Source organism: Lycium ferocissimum, chromosome 10 (genome assembly GCF_029784015.1).
Source record: "Lycium ferocissimum isolate CSIRO_LF1 chromosome 10, AGI_CSIRO_Lferr_CH_V1, whole genome shotgun sequence".
NCBI lineage: Eukaryota > Viridiplantae > Streptophyta > Magnoliopsida > Solanales > Solanaceae > Lycium > Lycium ferocissimum.
Window position 1 is genome coordinate 67,260,379 of NC_081351.1, and position 23,829 is coordinate 67,284,207.

General features: G+C 35.5%; 2 protein-coding genes and 1 long non-coding RNA gene across 3 annotated transcripts; 2 read left to right on the plus strand and 1 right to left on the minus strand.

The window, feature by feature from the left end:
- Nucleotides 1–3,419: 3,419 nt before the first annotated feature.
- LOC132032559 (uncharacterized) lies at nt 3,420–5,172 on the minus strand. The gene is made up of 3 exons (XR_009408516.1): nt 4,988–5,172; nt 4,046–4,175; nt 3,420–3,952 (listed from the first exon to the last, which is right to left on the minus strand). It is a non-coding gene; the product is annotated as an uncharacterized LOC132032559 (long non-coding RNA).
- Nucleotides 5,173–7,967: 2,795 nt separating this feature from the next.
- On the plus strand, nt 7,968–12,844 carry LOC132034511 (transcription termination factor MTERF15, mitochondrial-like). The gene is made up of 2 exons (XM_059424920.1): nt 7,968–9,243; nt 12,428–12,844. The coding sequence occupies exon 1, from the start codon at nt 8,074–8,076 to the stop codon at nt 9,202–9,204; it is 1,131 nt and encodes a 376-aa protein (XP_059280903.1). The 5' UTR covers nt 7,968–8,073; the 3' UTR covers nt 9,205–9,243; nt 12,428–12,844.
- A 9,412-nt stretch (nt 12,845–22,256) lies between these two features.
- Nucleotides 22,257–23,354, plus strand: LOC132035087 (uncharacterized). Its single transcript, XM_059425405.1, has one exon. It carries the CDS (start codon nt 22,257–22,259, stop codon nt 23,352–23,354), a length of 1,098 nt encoding a protein of 365 aa, XP_059281388.1.
- Nucleotides 23,355–23,829: the final 475 nt, after the last annotated feature.

The following is a 23,829-nucleotide window of genomic DNA, read 5'->3' on the forward strand; positions in this document are numbered from 1 at the left end:
CAGATCGCACGCATATGCCCATACAATCCTTAATAATATACGACCTCAAATGTGTCAAAAACACCCCCCATGTCTCGTTGCTCTTGTTAGCGGCAATTGCGAAAACAAGAGGGAATATCGACACATTCACATCCATTCCTACCGCAATCAGTAGCTTGATGTCGTATACACCATATACATGTGTGCCATCTATGGATATGACTGGCCGGCAGTGAGCAAAACTATCAATACATGGTTTGAATGTCCAAAACACAAAATTAAAAATATTATAGGGTAGAAGCCTCCACTCTACAACAGTACCAGCATTGAATTTTTGTAGAGCGACCATATACCTCGACAACGTCTGGAAAGAGCCCTCTCAATTTCCATAAATCATTTCAAATGCACGCCTACGCCCAAGATATCCCTTTCTCTTGCTTATTGCTTTATGATATACTGTCTTAACGTTTCTAATGCAATCTTTGATGGGGATCCTGCAGAAGTTTAAATAAACAACATTTAGCAATAATAATTTAATTGATGTAAGAATTATAATGAACAAGGTCGAATATGTTACCTTGGGATTTTGGCAACGTCTTTAAGTAGCACTTGAGCAATAATATTTATATCTAAATTAAAATGACCTGCTTGATTCTCTCCCATATGACAAGTGTGACGTTGGTGGAATTTTATGATAACCCACATACCATCGGGCTTAACAATTCCCCGAAGCATCCATTGACAGCCTTGATACTGTCATCTACAAACTAGTCTGCATACTTTTCTGATTGAATCATCAACCCTATACTCCTTCATTCCCTTGTAAGTATAAATTTTGACTGCCCTTTGCAATGCCTTTTATGATTCGAACATCATGCCTTTTTCAAGGTAGCAATCATCTTTTATAAGATCGGTCAGTTTTTTCCATATTTTTTGGCGACTTTGATCATCTTCTTTGGTGAAGACAAAGGCATCAGCACGACCTTGAAAATTGTCAAGATATGGAATATTGTCAGAATGCCACTGCATAAGGCTTTCGGGATATGAGTTTTCCGGCATTGGACTTTGCATCATTTCTATTAAATTTGCTTGCTGCATACCAGATTGAACATCGACCTCTTCATCATCATCATCATCATTGGTTAATCACTTGATGATGTCTCACAATAATTTGGACAATCATCCCCATCTAAGAAAGGCCTCTTCCTACACAAAAAGTAATATATTTTAAATACCAACATCAATTATATATGGATTATTTAATATCAAGGTGATCAACCTACCGATTTTGATTTATATTGTCATGGTTTGGAGAAAGATCAACTCCACTGAACTGAGAGTTTTGCCCAAAATCAACATTTGGTAGCACTAGTGAGTTTTGTAAATAATTTTCACTGTAAATTTGATTAAAGTGTTGGTTTAGAGAAAGATCAACTCCACCGAACTAAGAGTTTTGCCCAATATTACTCATATCAGGTGTATAACCCCTACAAAGATACTAAGAATGGATATTACCAATAAATAAAATAAACACGTGCTACTACACAAAATAATAATTTAACAATGGATATTTACCAATTTTCAGTGTGAGTTTGATTAAATTGCTAGCTTAAAGTTTCCAGCGGCACTTTACCACGTAAGATGTCTCCATAAGAATTAAATTCTCCATAAGTGTTATCATGGGTGGGCTGGACTTACTTTCTTGAGGTATCTTTTCAATATACATTTCAAGAACATAAATGGCGACTAAATCCCTATATTCTTCAGGCGCCCTCAAATACTCCCTCAAAGAGTCATCATCATTGATATTCCACACACCATAAAGTACTAAACCTTGTGAAACAGTGTGTGGATATCTGCGTATTCAGATAATTCATACTGAGGGGGATTAGTTTTTATTTTTTTTGTGTAAGTAACTGACTAATGTTTCGTAATTCAAGGTTGTTGGAAACTTTACATGGGCTTGTGGTTTGATACTATAATGAATGGTATTATTGTCATCAAGTATATCTCCATCCCAGAATAGAGAAACCTTAACAATTGAAGAAGGAGAAGACATTTTTTCTCTGAAGTTCGATTTTTTTTCAAGAACTTAAAAGACTTAAACTTATAAAATGGATGAGTTTTTACCTCATCCAACATTCATATTAAATAGGAAAAAATTGAGCGCAAAAGGAACATTTAAAAAACTTGGGATTAACCTCTATTGCGCATGAAAACACTGATCAATACTTTTGCGCATGAAAATGTTGCGCAATGGGTAGGACATGGGAACTAGATGATGATTTTAAATACTCAAATAACCCGAACAACAGATTCAATTGACAATACAATAATATAATAATACAATGAGAGAGGAGTGGGATTGGCATGTCAGGGAAGCTGCGGCACTGGAACAAAACTTGAGGTCATTAGGGCTTAAACGCTCAAAAAAACATGCTATGTCAATGCCTCGTGACACTCCACAAGAGTTGAATTTTGCTCTTAACTGTTTTGGTGAAAAGAACAATCGAATGAAAATACGTTGTTTAAGGGTAGAATGTGGTCAACGTGGTTATGTAAGATTCAGATCCCAGTGGGATGAGATGTCCGATGAAGATTAATATTTTTTTTTTATAATAAAGTAAGTAGGTAGGGTCATAATGACCACCCCCGAGGGTACTTGGTGGTTTGCAACTATTTAAATAGCCTTTCATTTGTTATTAGACTACAACATATTCAATGTCGAGTAGTAGAAATGTACATTGGTCTTTATTCCTTTCAAATAATTCGAATGGCAGTGGTGATGATAGTTCAAATCATAGCAGCTATTCCAGTGAAACAAGTTTTCTTGATAACAATGATTTCAAATTAGATGATCTGAAACCCCATCATCTTATAGAGCGTAATGGTGATTTTTGCAGCGTGAAATATTCAGATCCACAAGAATATTTTTTGCGGCTTATGTTGAGAATGGGCATATCAGCATGCCGAATTAGAACGTCTTGTTCGTGACTTGAAAAATCTCAACGCTCAAATTCCAATAAGGTACTCAATAAACACGCCTCGAGTAGGTCCAGAAACTTGTGAGCTTGCGGTACAAAGGATTAGAAAAGAAAATAACAGAATGCTAGCAAGACGTTTAGATTTTACATGCTAAAGTTGGCCGAAGAACAAGCATCGTCAGCAAGTAGAGAATTAACATCTACAGAAAAAAGATATGTCTTAAGAAACCAAAAATATTGTTCTGAGGACGTTATTGAGGACTTCTATTTTGATGATGATTAGGGGTTATTTTGGTTCACTCTCTTAGATTTTGGGTCATTTAAGTTTCAGCCTCATGTGGTTAATTTGTATTTTTAGTGTATGGTGAAGTCATCAATTTGAATATTTTTAGTATGTTTTTAATTTGCTTTGATTCTTATAGTCTATTATTAATTTATATAATCTTCTTAGAGTTAATAATACATAAAAATTTCAACAATTCACAATTCAAAAAAAAAAAAAAAAAAAAACAAATAAATTGGTATATAAAGGGTGCGGATTACATAATAAATGAAAATGTGCAACTAGTAAAAACAAAGTACATAAAAATAACAAATTAAATAGAAAATACATAGCAAAACAAAATACATAGAAATATTAAACTTAATAAGCAAAATACATAGAAATAATAAACAACATCAACATAGCAGAAATAATCTTCCAAAATTTCAGTTTTTCTTTCAAAGCATTTTTCTCGTGTTGAGTGTCTCTAAGGTTAGCCTTGAAAAAACTTTGTTTTTCTTTGGATTCTTTTAGCAAGACCTCCAAAAGGTCAAATTTTTTTTTGAGCTTCCATAAGCTTAAACTGCAAGTCAAACTTCACGGTATCTCTAGTGATACGTAAGGTCGGGGTATCTCTATTAACAGGAGGCTTTTTAATCTTCGCCGCCACCATTTTATCAACGGGAATGCTATCTTCCCAACTAAAATGTTTGCAACCGCCCATATCCTATAAACATTACAAGAAAATCAGTTTTTAAAGTAAATTATGTAGATAATGTGAAAAAAATTTAAACCCTAAAACAATTGTAAAAACACTTACTTCGGGCACTTTACAACGCCAAAAATGACGCCCCGAATTATTTAGGGTCCTTGATGTGGAAGCAGTCATCTAATGCTTGCATTAGGATAGGCTACCCCGCTAATACATAATGCTCTGTGCACCGGACTCCCTACTGAGAAGTCATTGTGGAAATACTCCATTAAGCAAGAAAAAAAAAAAAAAAAAAAAAGAAGAAATCCACACTCCCTCTGTCTCATATTACTTGTCACATTTCTTTTTTTGAGAGTCAAACTACATGAACTTTTCATTTGACAGGTATTTTAAGATACTAGTATATTTTTTTAATATATTCATGTAAGAAAAATTGCAACTTATACTAGTACTTTTCATTTATTAGTTTTTAAATATCTAAATTGTAATTTTAAAATATTGAAGTAATCTAATCCATTTTAGTTCTGAAAAATAGTCAAATTCTCTCAAGAAGCGAAACATGACAATTAATATATAACGGTGGAAGTCAGATTTACTTACGAAAAATGAGATGGTAAAACTGCAGGAAAAAGTTGAATAAGTTACTAGGCACTGGCAATGAAAAACTTAATGTTTCCATAAATTCGAAAACTAGTGAGAATTCTTTACAAGAATACTATATTTAGTGGGGGCAAAAAAGGCAGTCCAGTTAAGAATTACTCCCTCCATCCGTCCCAATTTAAGTGTTTTTTTTTTTTTTTTTGGTCTGTTCCAAAAAAAATAACTTTTTTCATATTTTGGTAAGTTGATAATTTAAACATCACAAGTTTGAACCAGAAGATTCAAAGAACTTTTTGCTACTTTACCCATCGATCACAGGATTCAAAAATGTTTTTTTTTATTTTTTAAATACGTGTTAAGTCAAACTAAGACGCTTAAATCAGGACGAAGGGAGTAGTTTATTGCTACTGTTGATGGTAAAGTTGGAGGAAAGTGAGCTAGTGAGTTTACCAATGATGAAGAATGCGGATTTCCATCCACCGGATTTGGCTGGGGTCACCTTATAGTCCACCAACCCTTCAATGATTTCGCCGAGAAATGGTGTTTCTGTGTTGGCTTCGGTGGCTATCAGGAGACCACCACAAGTAGCTGTGTCCAACTACCTATCAGGACTGTAGGTTGCCTGACGCAATTAAGTGTGCTTTGTTTACCACATATATTATATTATACACTAAAAATAGTTAATAATATATACATATGCCAAATATATATTTGATTTAGCTATAAATTACAAATTTAAATACATCAGGCTAGTTTCCATCGGAGTGCGACTATATCAGGTTAACATTCTCACTAGGACATATTTTTCCACAAATTCTATCTCCATATTCTTTTAGTTTAGCATAACACCTAAACGGACCTTCAAATTTGGTCTTAACCGGTAAGTACGCGCTCCAGCTTGGGGTGTGCACAAATAGGCACCTCAACTTGTCTTTGTCAGTTGAACACTACAACTTATAAAATAATCATATAGACACCTTCAAAATTTATGTTTACGTGATCAACTTTATACAAGTTGAAGTTTTTACTTGTGCACACCCAAAATTGGAGGACAGACATATCAGCTGAGGCCATATTTGAGGGTCTGTTTACATATTTTGCCATAAAATTTTAGTTTATTTCCTTTTCGAAATTTAATTGCTACCCTCCGTCCCAATTTATGTGGCACCATTTGATCTGGCACGGAGTTTAAGAAAGAAAGGAATACTTTTGAAATGTGTGATCCAAAACAAGCCTTATATAAATGTGTGACAGTAAATCATCTCATAAAGTTAAATTATTTCTAAATATAGAAAAGTGACATTCTTTTTGGGACAAACCAAAAAGAAAATGATGTTACATAAATTGGGACAAAGGGAGTAATGCACAACAGAGAAATCGAGATTTTTGACCAATTATAGTTTCTCAATACCCTTCAACCACAAGTATATCAGGTGCAACTTCACGTAATTGTCTTCTCAATACCAATTGCTCTTTTCTTGAATATTTAAGCTTTGCCTTTTCTATTTTGATGTACATGTCATCAGTGGCGAATTTAGGGGTAAAAATGGGTCATGTGAACACATGATCATCCGACTAAATTAAATATATTATGTGTATAATTTTTAAAATATATCTAATATTACCTGTTGGAACACATGCTATAAAAGGCTTGGTGGTGTACTTAGTTGCAAGCTAAGTTATTTATCTAGAGGTTCAAGAATCAATCCCCACTTAAAGCATTTTTTTTCCTCCTTTTTTTAGTAGTGAACTCATCTTTTAGAAATTCTAGATTCGCCTCTGCATGTCATGTACAAAATCTATAGCTTCATCATGTACACCTATAAATAATATTTATTTATACATTAATAAGTGTTTGAATTCAAATCTTTTAAGGAAAAAATCAATATAACTCTAGTAATATTCAAAATTATTAAATTTCTTATTTTTCAATTAAATATTTGCAAGGCATTATGGTGATAAATTAAGAAAATGAAGATATTTTAAATTAATCTTGTAATAATTTTGATAAATTTAATATTTTACAATAATTAAGAATATTTTAGTAAATTTACTAATTATAATGCGAACGGTATAATTAAACCAAATAATAAGTTGGTTATTTAACCGTAGTGAAAAATACAATTTATTCAATATTATATTCATAAAATATTAAGAGTACAGTTTATTATAATTAATACGATACAATATGAGTATATGACACATGAAACAACTCTCTAAAATAAGGAGAAAAGGACCAAAACAGTACATTATCTTTGGGTTTGGACTTAAAATCATACATGTTCTTTAACATGGAGCATTAATAGTCCATTGTGTTTGCAGAAGTTGTGCACTTTTAGTCAACCCCCAAATATTCTGTTAAAAAATTAAAGGAAAAGGGCAAAAATGTTATGCACTTTTTTTTTTTAGTTAAAAAAAAAATACCCTTCAACCATCTATTTTGCTAAAAATACCCCTAAATTCAACTTTTTGGCTCATTTATGCTCTTTGACTAACGGTCAGCACTAAATTTAAAGAAAAAATAATTTAAATTACACATGACATTTTATTACTAGTCTGATTTTCTAAATGTTAAAAAAATTGAATTTATAAACTCCGGAACAACTAATTTTTTTAAAAAAATGTGGTAAGCCCTTTTTTATTTTAAAAAAAATCAGGATTGGATTTTTATTAACAAATGTGGAATTTTTTTAAATATGGAAAATTGATTTTTTTTTAAGGGTGGAAAACCCATTTTTAAAAAAATATGGAAAATTTAATTTTTTAAATCTGAACTGATTCTTTAAGTCAGATGTGCACTCCATAATCTTCTTCTAGATTTAAAAAAAGATAGTTTTCTGGATTATTTTTTTTAACACGGTTTTTCCACACTTTTTGTAAAAAATAATAATCTTTAAAAATCTAGTTTTTCAGAAAAGTCCACTTTTTCCCTTTTTTTTTTTAAAAGTGTCCTAAAAATAAAATCATGAAGATCTAAATTTTCAGGACAAAAAATAAATCAATTTTCTTAATTTATAAAAACCATTTTTTCAGATAAATTAATTTTAAAAATCCAGCTTTCCAGTTTTTTTTTTTTTTAAAAAGCGGGTTTTAAAAAATCATTTTTCCTGATTCTAGAAAAAAACATTTTCCAGATTTAAAAAAAATCAATTTCTAGTAATAAAATGCCATGTAAAAATTTAGTGTTGACCGTTAGTAAAAGGGCATAAATGAGTCAAAAAGTTGAATTGAGGGGTATATTTAACAAAATAGATGAATGAACGATATTTTTTAGACCTTTTCTAATAGTTCAGGGCATTTTTGCCCTTTTTCGATAAATGTTATCAAAATATTTAGGAGTTTGACTAAAAGTATACCACTTATACAAATATAATGAATTATTGGTCCTGTAGGTAAAAGAACATGTTTGGTTTTAGATTTAAACCAATGATAATGTAATACGTTGGTCCTTTTCTCCTAAATAAGCTTATAAATAATTACTCATTTTGACTAAATGCTGAAAAAGTTGTCTCAGACTTGTGATACTCAAGGGTTTGATGTTTGGATTTGGTAGCAATGGCGCTAAAAAGCATCTCTCTTCCATGTTTTATACTTTCAGATTTCACTTGTTTTATTCCACACTTCCAGCTACTTCCCGTGCTGATATATTGGTTGATTTCATGGTAAACTCACTTGGTTTCTCAACACACGAAGCCATTTCTACAAGTGACAAGGTAACTCGTTCAAGACTCAGAAATTATGAACCCCATTTGTTACTTGATGTCTTTCACAATATGGGTTTGAACAAATCACAGATCAAAACCCTCATTTCTTCTTCCCCTGAAGTGTTGTTTTGTCATATTGACAAAAACCTTAAACCCAAGATTAAGGTTTTACAACAACTTGGCTTATCTGGCTCTGACCTTGTTACATTTATCAAGAAAAGTGATTTCTTAACAAGAGGTTTACATACTACAATAAAACCTAGTCTTGATTATCTTAAGGAGTTATTAGGTAGTTATGATTCTGTAGCTATGGTTGTTAAGAAAGAGCCTAGGTTGCTTTCTAATAATCTCCGTAAAGTAATACCACCCAATATATCATTGTTGCAAAATCTTGGGTTTTCAAGAATGGATATTGAGACGATTTTTAATCGGCGTCCTAGGTATTTGCTTAATAACCCTGTGTGGCTTGAGAGAGTTGTGCATCAAGCAGAAAACATTTTTCACATTCCTCGGGAGTCACGGATGTTTCTTCATGGCATTGAAGCACTTGTGTCGCTTGATGAATCTAAATTAGAAAGAAAATTAGATATCTTTCGGAGTTTTGGATGGTCTGATTCTGATATTTGCGCAATGGTGAGAAAGCTTCCTTACTGTTTGACTTCATCAGAGGCTAAGATAAGCTTTACGTTGAAGTTTTTCATGAATGAACTGGGGTACGAACCTAGTTATCTGGCTTCTCATGCGCCACTTTTAAAGTACAGTTTGGAGAAGAGGGTCATGCCAAGGAATGAAATCTTGAAGTTTCTCAAAGAAAAACAACTGATAACAAGGAAACTAAGTCTCTACACTGTCGTGGCATCTACTGAACTAGAGTTTCAAAAGAAATATGTGCTTCCTTTCAGGGAAAAGATGCCTGATTTGTATGATTTATACATCAAAGTACAAGCTCAAGAGAAGTCGTGACACTGAGACAGTGCCTGCAGACCATTGTTTGTTTAAGAGGTTTTTATTCACTTCTTGATAATTTAGTTCTTTCATTTTTGTGCTCTTTTCAAGCATGTTGCTAGTTCACTTTTCATTGATGATGATACATTATTGAGCAATGTCTTTTCAAAAGAAAAATACTGAGTGATGGAAACTAGAGATTGAGGGCAGTCTCATTTTCAAATCAATTGATGCTTCTTGTTTAATGAAAAGGAAAGCAATGCAGAAATAAGACTTGATGTGTAGGACTTTTCTCTTTTAGAATGCTTATCTCAATCATGACAGTAATTGTTGTCGTAGTAACTGAAGTTTCTTATATCTTTTTGGTTGGACAGTATTGCTTCTCGACCTAATCTTGACTTAAGTATTTTCCTTTGTTGCTTTGTCTAGGTTAGTGGGTCTAAAATCATTAATTTTTCGGTAATGGGTCTAAAATCCTCATTATATTTGAAAAGCACATTCCTTCAAACTTGGTCAAATGTAGTCATGATGCTCTACATGTGACATGTACCTATTATTGACAATTTTGAAAGGAGTTATAGGCCATTGCTTGTTCTCAAGAAAAACGGACATATGAGAATCAGATACAAGTAAATTAGGATGCATTCTGTGAAAGTTGTTTCAGAAAATCAATTTTAGTGTGTCATGTATATGGAATTCGGCTTTGGTTGACTCTTAGTAATGTACTTGTCCGGGGAGAATGTGGTTCATGCGTGTACAAGTAAAAGAGAACCTGAAGTATCTTCTGAAGTACTTAACAGAATCAACATATATGTTTACGTGTTCAGGCGTAACTGACCCTTCATCTATATGATATCCACTTTTTACATACTACTATATAACCTAGTCTTGATTATCTAAGGGAGTTATTGGGTAGTTATCATTCTGTAGCTATGGTTTTCTAGAAAGAGCCTAGGTTGCTTTCTAATAATCTCCCTAAAGTAATACCACCCAATATATCATTTTTGCAAAATCTTGGCTCCCGAATGGATATTGAGAGTTTCTCATCGGCGTCCTAGGTATGTGCTTAATAACCCTGTGTGGCTTGAGAGAGTAGCATATCAAGAAGAAAGGATTTTACACATTCCTCGGGAGTGACGGATGCTTCTTCATGGCATTGAAACACTTGTGTTGCTTGATGAATCTAAATTAGAAAAGAAATTAGATATTTTTCGGAGTTTTGGATGGTCTGATCCTGATATCTGCGCAATGGTGAGAAAGCTTCCTTACTGTTTGACTTCATCAGAGGCTAAGATAAGGATTACGTTGAAGTTTTACATGAAGGAACTGAGATATGAACCTAGTTATCTGGCTTCTGATGCGCCACTTTTAAAGTACAGTTGGAGAAGAGGGTCATACCAAGGAACAAAGTATTGAAGTTTCTTAAAGAAAACCAGTTTATTATAGGGAAGCTAAGTCTTTTACACTGTCATGTCATCTTCTGAATCAGAGTTTCAAAAGAAATATGTGCTTCCTTTCGAGGAAATGATGCCTGAGTTGTATAGGGAAGCTAAGTCTTTACACTATCGTGTCATTTTCTGAATCAGAGTTTCAAAAGAAATATGTGCTTCCTTTCAAGGAAAAGACGCCTGAGTTGTATGATTTATACATCAAAGTACAAGCTAAATATAAGTCTTTACAGTGAGAAAATGGCTGCAAAGCAGTGTTTGTTTAAGAGGTTTTATTCACCTCTTGATAATTTAGTTCTGTTTTATTCACTTCTTGATAATTTAGTTCTTTCATTTTTGTGCTCTTTTCAAGCATGTTGCTAGTTCACTTTTAATTGATGATGATACATTATTGAGCAATGTCTTTTCAAAAGAAAAATATTGAGCAATGAAAACTAGAGATTGAGGGCAGTCTCATTTTCTAATCAACTTATGCTTCTTGTTTAATGAGAAGGAAAGCAGTGCAGAAATAAGACTTGATGTGTATGACTTTGATCTTTTTGAATGCTTATCTCAATCAGGATATTATTTGTTGTCATTGTAATTGAAGTTTCTTATATATTTGTGATTGGACAGTATTGCTCCTCGACCAAATCTCAACTTAAGTATTTTCATTTGTTGCTTTGTCTAGGTTAGTGGGTCTAATTTTTTTTTATTTTCGGTAATGGGTCTAAAATCTTCATTATTTTTTGAAAAGCACATGCCTTTAAACTTGGTCAAGTGTAGGCATGACGCTCTACATGTGACATGTACCTATTGTTGACAATTTTGAAGGGGTTATAGGTCGTTGCTTGTTCTCAAGAAAAATGAGTATTATCTGAGAATCATATACAAGTAAATATAAGATGAATTCTGTGAAAGATGCTTCAAAAAATCAATTTTAGTTATGTATATGAAATTCGGTGTTGGTTGACTCTTAGTAATGTACTTGGCCTGGGAAAATGGGGTGGTTCATGAGTGTACAAGTAAAAGAGAACCTAAAGTATCCTGAGAAGTGCTTGACAGGATATCGGATATCTGTTAAGTGTACTGGTATAACTGATTCATCTATATGATATCCACTTTTTTTCCAAATTAGAGATCACTTGACATTCTTCATCTTTGTAGTCTCAAGTCAGTCATGGTAATGTAGCACGCTAGGCCATCTGTGCTACAAACCTGCACAATGTCTCGATTTTTTTTTTTTTGGTTGAATAGGTAAGTATCTTATTGTTGTTGTGCAATATGTACATGTATTACACCGTAAAGAGTTAGTCGCATTCCTATCCTTGTAGGACTCTATGAGATCTTTCAATGACTCAACTACATTTACCATTTCCTTTTTACATAAAAAATGTAAAGCATGTATGTGCTTAATCTTGATATTCTGTAGAGAGCTGATTTTGTCTTCAAAGCGTCTTACATTCCTCTATCTCCAAACAGTACGCCGTATACTTTCACGAGTGAGATTCCATCATTTATTGTGTCTCCTCTGCTTACACCCCCCCCCCCCCCACACACACACACACACACCAACAACAACAATCATTTGAGCAGTTCATTGGTGCTCCTAGGCATCACCATTCAATGCCCAACCATATTCATAAACAGCTGTCACCACTTAGACATATTGGGGCAATGGATAAGTAACATCCGGAACAAAGGTGGAAGCGCCTTTTCTACAGGTGTCGTGTGTCAAGCATGATTCTTTGGCTAGTAGTCAAGAGAAACATGCAACTTTTGATGGTATGTCCACCTTTCATCTCTGTTTCCAGGTAACAAGACTGCTTGTTGATCATCTGAGGTAATCAAATTAGTCTCTGGTTGTTGTACATGGTTGAGTATGTCAGGGAACTGTTCTTTCAGGGGACCATGCCTAATCAATTGTCATTCCAAAAGGACACCCTCCTACCATTACCCACTTTAATATCAATATATGATATAAAAGAGGGCCATAGATTGTCTACTATTCCTCTGTACTCCCCAGTCCCCACCCCAGATTTTCTACTATTCCTCTGTACTCCCCACCCCATATGAAGAAGATGATTGTTTAAATACCAGGGGCTTTCTTGACAATATTTAATAATGATTACTTCTCTGGATAGTGCTCGTTCTTCTGAATTGTATCTTTTGTTTTGTTTTTTGAAACTGATAAGGATCTGAATTGTATCTCAATGGCCATTTCATCAGAAGGCTGCTATTATTCTGCCTGAGATCGCCAGTCCTTTTTTCGGCCAATAGTAATAGAGCTCCATTTGATTGAGTGAAAAGATCTATCTATGTTGCTTTGCCAGTGAAAGTTTCTCCACACTAGCTGGTAACAAGAATATCGACTGTAATCTAAGTTGGCATAGAGTCGTACGGTAGGAATCAGGATTTACCTTCCATCCAGTGAGAGATATGAACATTTTCATCTTGCAAATATTTTCACATCTTTTATCCCCTTGCCAATTTTCTTATGGCTTGTTCTTTTCACCTAAATGGAGCCCTAAGTAGCTAGTTGGTCAGCTACCAACTAGACATTCTGGTATGCTATCAAGTATTAAATCATTGGGCATTTGCTTCACAGACAACATATACTCTCCCTCCAATTTACTTTTAGGCCAGATAATTCTTCAAAGACAGTTAATATAACCTTAAATGCCTTATTTGCTCCGCAATAGCATGAAAAAACTAGTGTCATCAACATGTAAAAGGGGTGGAATTTCCATAGTGTTAAAGCCAATGGTAGCCACTTTAAAGCCCCTTATCCATCCACTATGACTGGTTATCCTTTGATTTCTGTTAGATCCTTCCATAACCAGTACAGCCTATCAAGAGCTTGGAGATGATTTGGTATATGCTTCCTATCATACTGATCGGTCTAGAATCTTTCATTGCCAAGGTGCCATTCTTCTTTGAGATAAGAGCAATGTAAGTGGCATTTATGATCTGTTTCCCTCTAAGATCCCTCTGGATCTTCGTCTGTTTCTCCATTAATATCCAACTTATCAATCGTATTGTATTCTCTATCTCCATCCTATTTTCTCACATTTATTTACATCTTCAATTTCTATCAATACACTACCCCACATTGTGGGATTCAACTGGGTATGTTGTTATTGTTGTACAGTACCTTTTAGGATCAAATCTTCCTTAGTAAGTTGTTCCTGATCCAACTCAGTCTTTTGGTTCATAAGTCGGATATCTTCTCTCTAGACTGCCAAATTTGTTGGTATTCTCACTTCAACAAAAAAAAAAATTGTTGATATTCTCCTAAGTTACACGGACTCGGGTGCGGGTATCCGATACGGGTACGGATTCGAGTGTCGGATTCAGCAAAATCTAAATTTAACATTCGGGGGGTGCGTATCCGGTTATCGATACGGGTGCGGGGATTCGGCTAAGAAAATTCAAAATTATATAAAAAATAGAGCTATAAAGATATTACAAATTTTGAGAGATATTCTTATGAAAAACTTACATGTATATGAAATAAAAGTACTATAATATTGAAGGTATGTCATTTTCCTTATCTTAAATCTGTTTTATTTTTAATTTTGAGAAATCAAAATCTCAAATTTCCCCCCCAAATTTGTCGACGGACTCCTGTCAAAATATCCGTATGTGATTGAACGTATCCGGAACGTTTGCCGTTCCAGCACCCGCACCCGTCCGTATCCGGGACGGGGACGGCACCCAAAATGGCGAGTCCGTGTAACTTAGGTATTCTCACATTACCAGCTTTGTTTTAATAAAATTCAGTTTCTTTAAGAGTAAAATCAGGCTTACTTGCAGGAGTCCCACCATTCTCTTATCTTCTCTTTAAAACTTTTAACATCTAAGCACCAATTTTTAAATTTGAAGGACGACCTATTATTACCCCCCCCCCACCCCCCCCCCAACCCCCCCACCCCCCCCCCCCCCCCCCACACACACACACACATTGGAGTAATATAGGATTATGTCCGGAGGCAATTCTGGGAAGTGCGGACTACTTGATGTATCTAAACTCTTCATCCCATTATGTTGTGGAAGAGAATGTGTCCGATCTTGAGGAACTATGATGATTGTATGCTCCCCCTGTGAGTGGTGGATGTTCTATGCATTTTGAAAACTCATACATGGCCCTTGGTGCTCTGTTGTTGTTAGATCTCTCAGATACAAATCTTGTCACATTAAGCTCTCCATGTACTACCCACGACCCATGCATAGACCTCTGGTTGCTCATTGCTGTCATTTTCCACCAAAGTTCATGTCTTTAAATTCTACTATTAGGATTAGGACCATATATATACACCAGTTAGTTGCCATGAGAAATTATTGAGCAGAGATGTGATCTGTAGAGATATGTGGATGCTTAGTTGGATGTGTGGGCATACTAGGAGAGATATGATTAGGAACGAGGTTATTCGGGGCAAGGTGGGAGTGGCCTCTATTGAGGACAGAATGAGGGAAGCGAGACTGAGATTGTTCGGGCATGTGAAGAGGAGGTGTGAGGATGGGCCAATAAGGTGTGAGAGGTTGGTTATCGCAGGAGTTAGGAGAAGTAGAGGACAAAATGAGGGAAGCGAGACTGAGATGGTTCGGGCATGTGAAGAGGAGGTGTGAGGATGCGCCAATAAGGAGGTGTGAGAGGTTAGTTATCGCAGGAGTTAGGAAAAGTAGAGGTAGGCCGAAAAAGAACTGGAGGTAGGTGATTAGACAGAACATGACACATCTTCAGCTTACTAAGGACATTACCCTAGATAGGAAGGTGTGGTGGTCGAGGATTAGGGTAGAACGGTAGTAGGTAGCTGTGAAGTGTCGCACTTTAGGTGGGAGAGGTAGGGGCTTATTAGTAGTATTATTTTTTAAGCGCGTAGTTTCTATTCTTCGATGTGTATTCCTATCTATTGCGCCTTTGCTATATATCTTGTTACTTTGCTGTCCTATTTTTTGTATCTGCGTCGAATTTCTTTCTTTTATTTACCTTTCGTTTCTTCTCTTGTTTTTCCTTTTGAGCCAAGGGTCTTTCGGAAACAACCTCTCTGCCCCACAAAGGTAGGGGTAAGGTCTGCGTATATCCTACCCTCCCTAGACCCAACTTGTGGGATTACACTGGGTATGTTGTTGTTGCTGTTGTAGATGTGATCTGTACAGTACCACTGTGGGTACCAGTATATATAGTTCTCTCTTTCCACTATCAATTAGTAGTAAATGCTGTCTCTTAATTAACATGAATCACCTTATTTGAATTGTATCATTGGGATGATAGCTGGACATTCGTTAGATTTACTAAAACCATTGCTTCTCCAAGCAAGGATATTACTGCTAGGTCATCTTTTGGTTGCTGTCAGACTTTAGAAATCGATTAGAAACTGAAAATGGAAGGCATGCTCGTTTCCTTGTCCAAGATGCTTTTTATAATGGTGGAAAGAAAATAGCAGACGTTTTGCCTCCTATTCCTAAACTATTGACTGTATGAATGCATATCTCAATCATGATTGTATATGTGTTTATCTTGGGAGAGTATCTTCTGTTAGCTCGGACGTGTGTGAGCATAGAGAAGCTTCCTTAATCACAATCTGGGATGGCAATGCGGGTTGAGCCTTAACCCGCAAAACTTTCACCCCCCGCCCGCCCCCCCACCCCGCGTCCAGCATAGAACCTTTGTCCGTCTTTAACCCGCCTCGCCAGCTTCAATCACAATTTGAATGTTGTAGTGATTATGTCATGTTAGAAGCTCATGCTACTAACATGTTTAAGCAAGGCCACTCTCCAATGCATACTTTGTTGTTGAAGTAAAGCAGTACTAAAGAGAAAGCAGTCTTAAAGCACTCAATTTTATTAGATTTTTTTTTTTTTTTTTTAAAAAAAAAAAAAAAAGAAAAAGAAAAAAGAAGAAGCTATGGTGCTTAAAGTAACTGTTGTAAGAAGCTTATATTAGATCTGGGCCAAATTCATTGTTTGGAAGGAAAAAAGGGTGAAAAAGTTTTTGGCCAAAAAATTCGTTAAGTAATTTGCAAACCTATCAAACAGACACCATTAAAACTTGAAAATTGTTTTTGCCAAAAAATTCTGCACCTAATTTTGCAAGCAAACAGGGAAAGTTTTAGCAGCATAACTTTCCTTGAAATCACATTTACAAGAAATAATGCCGGTTAAAAATAATGTCTGTATCAGAGGTATACCTAGGTAAGGACAGAAGTGCTGAATTCTTGTCCTGTGAGTTTGGCTTCACTTGCTATGTGGTCTAACCTTGTAAAGATGTGGTATCATATTATTGTGTTCAATTCAAGTTGCTTTTTCACCTATTTGGGTTAAAATATGCCCTTAATGTATTAAATGGCTCAGACATACCCTTTTTCACCTATTTTAGAGTTGATTACTCTGTTGCAGTTTGTCTTTGTAGATACATAAACTCAAAGCATTAAGCCCATAAAATTAACCAATTTAGTACATGACATAGGTTTTAGGATGGAAAGCTCGTGCACATAATCATATTCGAATAAGTATATCTCCAAGTTACACTCACCTGTTAACTCAAATTTAGTGCTCATGAACTTTGAAATTAATATTTATAAATAAGTAGGTTAAAAAAAAACGTAAAACAAATAGAATAGACGAGTACAGCCAATGAATTGAAGGTTACCGCTAGTGAATGCACAAGTTAATCCCAGATGCTTCTGGTGATAGTAATACAACGGGAACATTGCTGCACACACGCCATAAATTAATCGGGTCAATTTACGAACACCTTAATTAGTTAAAATTAAACTTATATAAAATTTACTACATTACTAATATAAGTAATTAAGGCATTCTAATGAAGGAAGTGATGATAAGAACAATATCGAGAGCTTATCCTGCCTCAGTTGATACAAAGTGCGCAATTGGGTGAAAATGACCACTGAGGCAACAATAAACCTTTTTTTCTTCTAGGCATGGTTTGGACACTACATTGCAGGTCATACAGTTTTATCTCTTTATTTTTCTTTTTTAGATTTTTTTTTTTTGGGGAATGGCTCTTTTTTTTTTTTTTTTTTTGCATTTGATTTGGAAGTTATTAGTAGTCATTTAGAATTAATTTTGCATCCACCCATTTATTAGAAACAATTTATTTAATTACAAAGTTCATGAGTGTTAAATTTGAGTTAACATGCGATTGTACTTGGAGATATACTTATTTGGATGTGATTATGTGCGCACAACTTTCCGTCCTAAAACCAAAGCCATATAACTAAATTGGTTAGTGTTGCGATTTCCAAAGGGGAAAAGCCATGAAAATTAACTAAGGAAAATCAAGGGAAGAAACAGAGAAATAGAAAATTCAATATGGTTCTTACAAAGCCTTGGTACAGAATATAAAGGAAAGCTAAGGACTACAATAGAAATGTTAGTACCTCAGGGACTAATATGTAAATAAGAGTTCCCAATTACCCCATTCACAACATTCCATTCCCCTTTTAAAAGAACCTTAACCTCAAGGTTGAAATGAAAAACTAGAAATGGAATGCTCATGAAAATTGCGAGCTTGTGACTGAAATGCAGCAAACCGGTGGGCTTTTGTCTGCAGTGTAACCAAAGAAGAAATTCCATGCATCTATGTAGGATCACGACATCTTCAACTAGAACACCGCATAAGTTGTTCTCCCTCCAGGATCAAAGATGAAAATATTCCTCTCGCCTTTCTTGCCTAACACATAGGTGGTAGCTACATCAACTTCTTGTTGAGATATATAGTTGAAGTGGAGATAAGTGCAACATATTTGGTCTCATGTAGCTTTTGAGGACACCCCACCCTAAGATTGGTGCTAAAAACGATACAAAACATCTCAAATACCCATAAAGTGATCAATCCAAAGTACCACCTCCAGGATCAAAAATCAAAATTGTTGTCTCCAATTTTTGTTCGAATTCATTAGTCAAGGAAGTAACAAACCTATGGTTTACTTACATAAACGGACCTTGCTAAGGAGGTAGCGTTCACTAGCCTTTTACCAATATCTTTGCAAGGAAGACCATATTGAATAGCATCGGTATTAAGCTTCTTCCCAACAATGTTATCTGCCGCTCAACTTCTATGATGAATATGAGTAGTAACTACCTGGTTTCTTGCACCTTTGCTACTCTCGGTAACCGGCAATGAAAGAAATAGGTAGAACTTGTATTTCAATCTCATTTAAGGTTGTCGTGCACTTTGTATCATTACAAACACACCTTGCACCATTGTAATACTGTTGGACCATTGCAACTTTGCAAATTGGCATAGGAAGACTAGCTGCACCATTCAATTCATTCTGAATAATCCTTGAAAATTTAAACAAGCTTGCCAATTTTCCCACTCTCTTCAACTTTAACACTGCACCATCGCAATTAAGAAATATACTACTCACCACAACACCATAGCTATTCTCTTTTTTGATTACACACATCCTGACATGTCCACCTTGAAATATAATTAGAATCGTTGGCGTCTCAAGCACCATCTCAAACTCATCACAATCAATATAGATAACATAAAAGGTAGAGAGCCACGCGAAATCACCATCATTGAACTGATGAAAAAGTTCACTGTAAATGTCATATCTGAGATCAAAGACCATCATTGTTTCATTAATTTTCTTTTGAGGACTATAAATCAATAGAGTTGCAACACCATTTCCATCTTTCAAATAACTGGATGAAGTGCCAATGAAGCTAATGTTGCGACATACAAGTCGATTACCTTAATAGTAATACCAACTACCTTTCGGTCATCTTGACAATCGGTTGCCAACTACCTCCTTCAGTTTACACCATAAATAAGGTATTTTCTCGTTTAAACTTTCAGCGTTATCCTCAATAATCTGCCGTCCAACCAACACCTTCTTAATCCCATCAAAAGATTCTTCGAGTGTATGTTGATCCCCATCTGTCAATGATATCCCAAGTCCCGCTATAGAAGGACTCGGTTGAAGCAAAAGTCTCAGCTTAACAATATCCCAAATGGTATGTGAAAAAAGATTTGCAGGTGCAAATACATGGTGATCACAAAATCTGAGCCTCTTTAAACTCTGCCCCATATCAAACCAGCTACAGCCATGAATATAGACTAAGGTAACCTCATATGATGCAGATTTAGCAAACACACTACCCCTAACAATCACTTGGTTGTTGCAATTACCAAAACAAGCCAAAGATGTGTCTGAAATCTCATTGCAAGCCATGAGAGAACTTTCTAATCCAAGCTCAACATCATCCATGTTAGATTCCCTTTTCACGACTAATACCACTTTAGGTTGCATCTGCATTTCTATAGAAATTTTCACTACCCCTTGTAAATTTTCACCTCGAGCAATGTACTTCACTGATGAAACATGATTGGGATCTCTCTGAAGAAATACGGAATCTCTAGTATCTACTACGACAATGTTAATATTAAAGACTCCGTCATGTGACAAATCAGCAAGAGCATTTTCATGTAGTGCAAGTGAATAAAACTCAGGATTAAGTGTATCCTTTCTCACAGTCTTTTGAAGTTGACAACCAAAAATGATCACGTCATGCTTCATGAAACATCTTCGAAAGGTGCTGTGCATACAATTGTTAACAACTGCGTTCAATAAACTCTCGTCAGAAGGGACAGGAACCAACTGTTGTCTTATTTGCTCAGCGTCAAGCAAATTGCCATTATACAAGCCAAAGTCAGATTGTAGCCACCAGATGTTTTCATTAATTATAAGCGTCACTTCTTTCTTTCTCGGTTGTTCAGAAGTTACTCTCAGAGTATGATTGTTTTGAGTCTGAAGCTTATTTTTAATGGTAGTCAGCACTAACAACTCCTGGTATCCAAGATAAGTGAAGAGCGACTGGTTATAAATGAATGGTTTAAGTGACTGGATTTCATTTCCTGTGGAGCTCTTGTCAAACACCTTGCCCACATAGTTTGAGTCTCCCGCTTCAGTGTTGGATTCCACCTCTGCGTAAATGACTTTTGTGAGGCCAGTATCTCTGGGTTGAACCCCCATTAGAATAGGCAGATAAGGTTATTCCGACTCATCCACACATGCATAACTAATTTCATGATTAACCTCGATATGTTGGTAAGATACCTCCAACTCGTCCACACCATCTTCAAGCTCCATAGGCTTATCTCCTTCACTTTCATCCCATTGCATATCCGTCATATTAATTCCATATAACCGAAGAATTTGATCAAGCACTTGATATCCGTTATCTTCTAATTTCTCCTCTTCGGGTTTTCCAAATTCTTCAAACAAAATCTCATTAGTGATAATTTTTTTAGTCTCATTGGACACTCGACACTCTTGGTCAGTATTCATTAAGTCACCTCAATTGTTTGGAAACTCTTGAAAAATATCTACTGTTCTTTGAGAACATTTATCAAACAGGTTGTTCTCATAATGAGTAGCTTGTTCATTTACTTCATTCTCAATAACATCGATTCAGGGACTAGAGGCAAGGTGACACTTTCTTTGGTATTACCCGCCGATTCCCAACAAAAGGGTGACTAATTTCTTTGCAAGTAAGGGACCTCTAATGTTTCTTTAGAAATAGTACAAGAAGAAACGAATTTGCACTTACCCTTGAATTGTATGTATCCGGTGATACCACCGACCAAGAAGTGACATTAAACTTCCAACCCGGATAAAGATTATCCCAATATTGACGACCATCGACAATTTCGTCACCTGTAATCGAGTTTGTGGTTGTCGAATACAGATTCTCTCGTTGTGGAATGATATTGATAAGCTGGCCACCAACAATTGTGTTTGTGGTAAATTCATAATAGTGACTCGTTATGTAAGCTCTCCATGTGCGTATGCATCAACTGGGTTAATTGAAGCATTATTTGCTCGGCCGGCATGGATCCCACTCCCTTCCATATCAGTTGCATGTGGGTTAATGAAGCCTCCATGTGCATACAGATATGATGGAATCTGCTGCTCCCTACTGCTCGTTTGAACGTCATATGGAATTGGTAAACCATGGCTATAGACCTCGGGAATGGATGCAGTAGCTAAGCTTTGCAGTGAATGACAATAAAAGTGGTGGAACATCGCTGTGGAATTAGGGCCGAGAATCATCGGCTCTGATACGAATTGTTGCGATTCCCAAATGGAAAAAGCCATGAAAATTAACTAAGGAAAATCAAGGGAAAGAAACAGAGAAAAAGAAAGGACAAAATTGATTTCTCATTCAATATGGTTCTTACGAAGCCTTGGTACAGAATATAAAGGAAAGCTAAGGACTACAAAAGAAATGTTAGTACCTCAGGGATTAATATGTAAATAAGAAAAGTTTCCAATTATCCCATTCACAACAGTTAATTATGGGCTTAATGCATTGAGTTTAATGTATGTACATAAGCATAATCTAACTTTAAAAATTGGTGGACAGAGGCCACTTTTAAGCCATTTTTAGTACATATTTTCGACCCAATAGGTAGAACATAGGCATTTTTGTGCCATTTATGATACTTTCCTTTTATTGACGATTGTTCACAAATTTCAAGAGTCTTACGGTGGTTAAAAGAGCATTTTCACCCCTTTTGCTTGTTAAATTGACCTAACACTCAAAACAGCTTCTAAAGTCGAATCCACTCCGGTAGTGGCCTGCAAACGAAGATTGCTTGCAGCTATGTTTAGAATTAGTAGCAAAAAGCATCTCTTTTCTTTCACATTTCACCTCTTTTACTCCACTGCTCCAGCGACTTGCCGTGCTAATGTATTGGTGGACTTCATGGTAAACTCACTTGGTTTCTCAACACAAGAAGCCATTTCTACAAGTGACAAGGTAACTCGTTCAAGAATCAGAAACCATGAGCCCCATTTGTTACTTGATCTCTTTGACCAAATGGGTATTAACAAATTACAGATCAAAACCCTCATTTCTTCTTCCCCTAAATTGTTGATTTGTCGTGTTGACAAAAACCTTCTACCCAAAATTAAGGTTTTGCAACAACTTGGCTTATCTGGTTCTGACCTTGTTACATTTATCAGCAAAAGCGATTTGTTGACAACAGGTTTACATACTATTATAGAACCTAATCTTGTTTACCTAAAGGAGTTATTGGGCAGTCATGATTCTGTAACTAGAATTATTATGAAAGAGCCTAGGTTGTTCTCCTGTAATCTCCATAAAGTTATGCCACCCAATATAACATTGTTGCAAAACCTTGGGTTTTCAAGAATGGATATTGACAAGGCTTTTCATAGGCATCCTAGGTTTCTACTCAATAACCCTGTGAAGCTCGAGAGAGCAGTGTATCAACTAGAAAAGATTTTTCATATGCCTCGGGAGTCACGGATGTTTATTCATGGCGTTGAAGTACTTGTGTCGCTTGATGAATCTACATTAGAAAGGAAATTAGATATATACCGGAGTTTTGGATGGTCTGATTCTGATATCTGCAAGATGGTGAGAAAGCTTCCTTACTGTTTGACTACATCAGAGGCTAAGATAAGGATTACATTGAAGTTTTTCATGAACGAACTGGGGTATGAATCTAGTTATCTGGCTTCTTATGCGCCACTTTTAAAGTATAGTTTTGAGAAGAGGGTCATGCCAAGGAATGAAATCTTGAAGTTTCTTAAAGAAAACCAACTGGTTAAAGGGAAGCTATGTCTTTACACTGTTGTCAAATGTACTGAATTGCAATTCCTAGAGAAATATGTGTTGCCTTTCAGGGCAACGATGCCTGAGTTGTATGATTTATACATGAAAACAAGAAGCTAAAGACAAGTCTTTACCGTGGAGGCAGTGGCTGCAAAGTAGTGTTTGTTTAAGAGCTTTATTCAGTTCCTTGAAAATATCGTAGATTCTTTTTCATGCCCTTGTCAAGCATATTACTGCTTGTTTACTTTTCATTGCTGGAGATCTATTATTGAATGGAGTCTTTTAAAAAAAAGGCTATCGAGTGAGGAAAACTAGAAATTGAGATCAGTTTCATTTTCAATTCAACTGATGATTCTTGTTTAATGAGAAGGAAAGCAATATAGAAATCAGACTTGATGTATATGACGTTGATATTTGAATGGTTAGACAATGTTTGTTCTCGTTTAACTGAAGTTTCTTTATCTGATATCTTTGTGATAGGACGCTATTTTGGCTTGAGGATTTTCCTTTATTGCCTCATCTAATATCTTCATCATATTTTGAAAGAGTACCTTCTTTCAAGCCTGGTCAATTGTGGGCATGATGCTCTACATGC

Bases quoted from the DNA above. Each gene is read 5' to 3' on its own strand.
- LOC132034511 (XM_059424920.1), top strand. From the start codon at position 8,074: ATGTTTGGATTTGGTAGCAATGGCGCTAAAAAGCATCTCTCTTCCATG.
- LOC132035087 (XM_059425405.1), top strand. From the start codon at position 22,257: ATGTTTAGAATTAGTAGCAAAAAGCATCTCTTTTCTTTCACATTTCAC.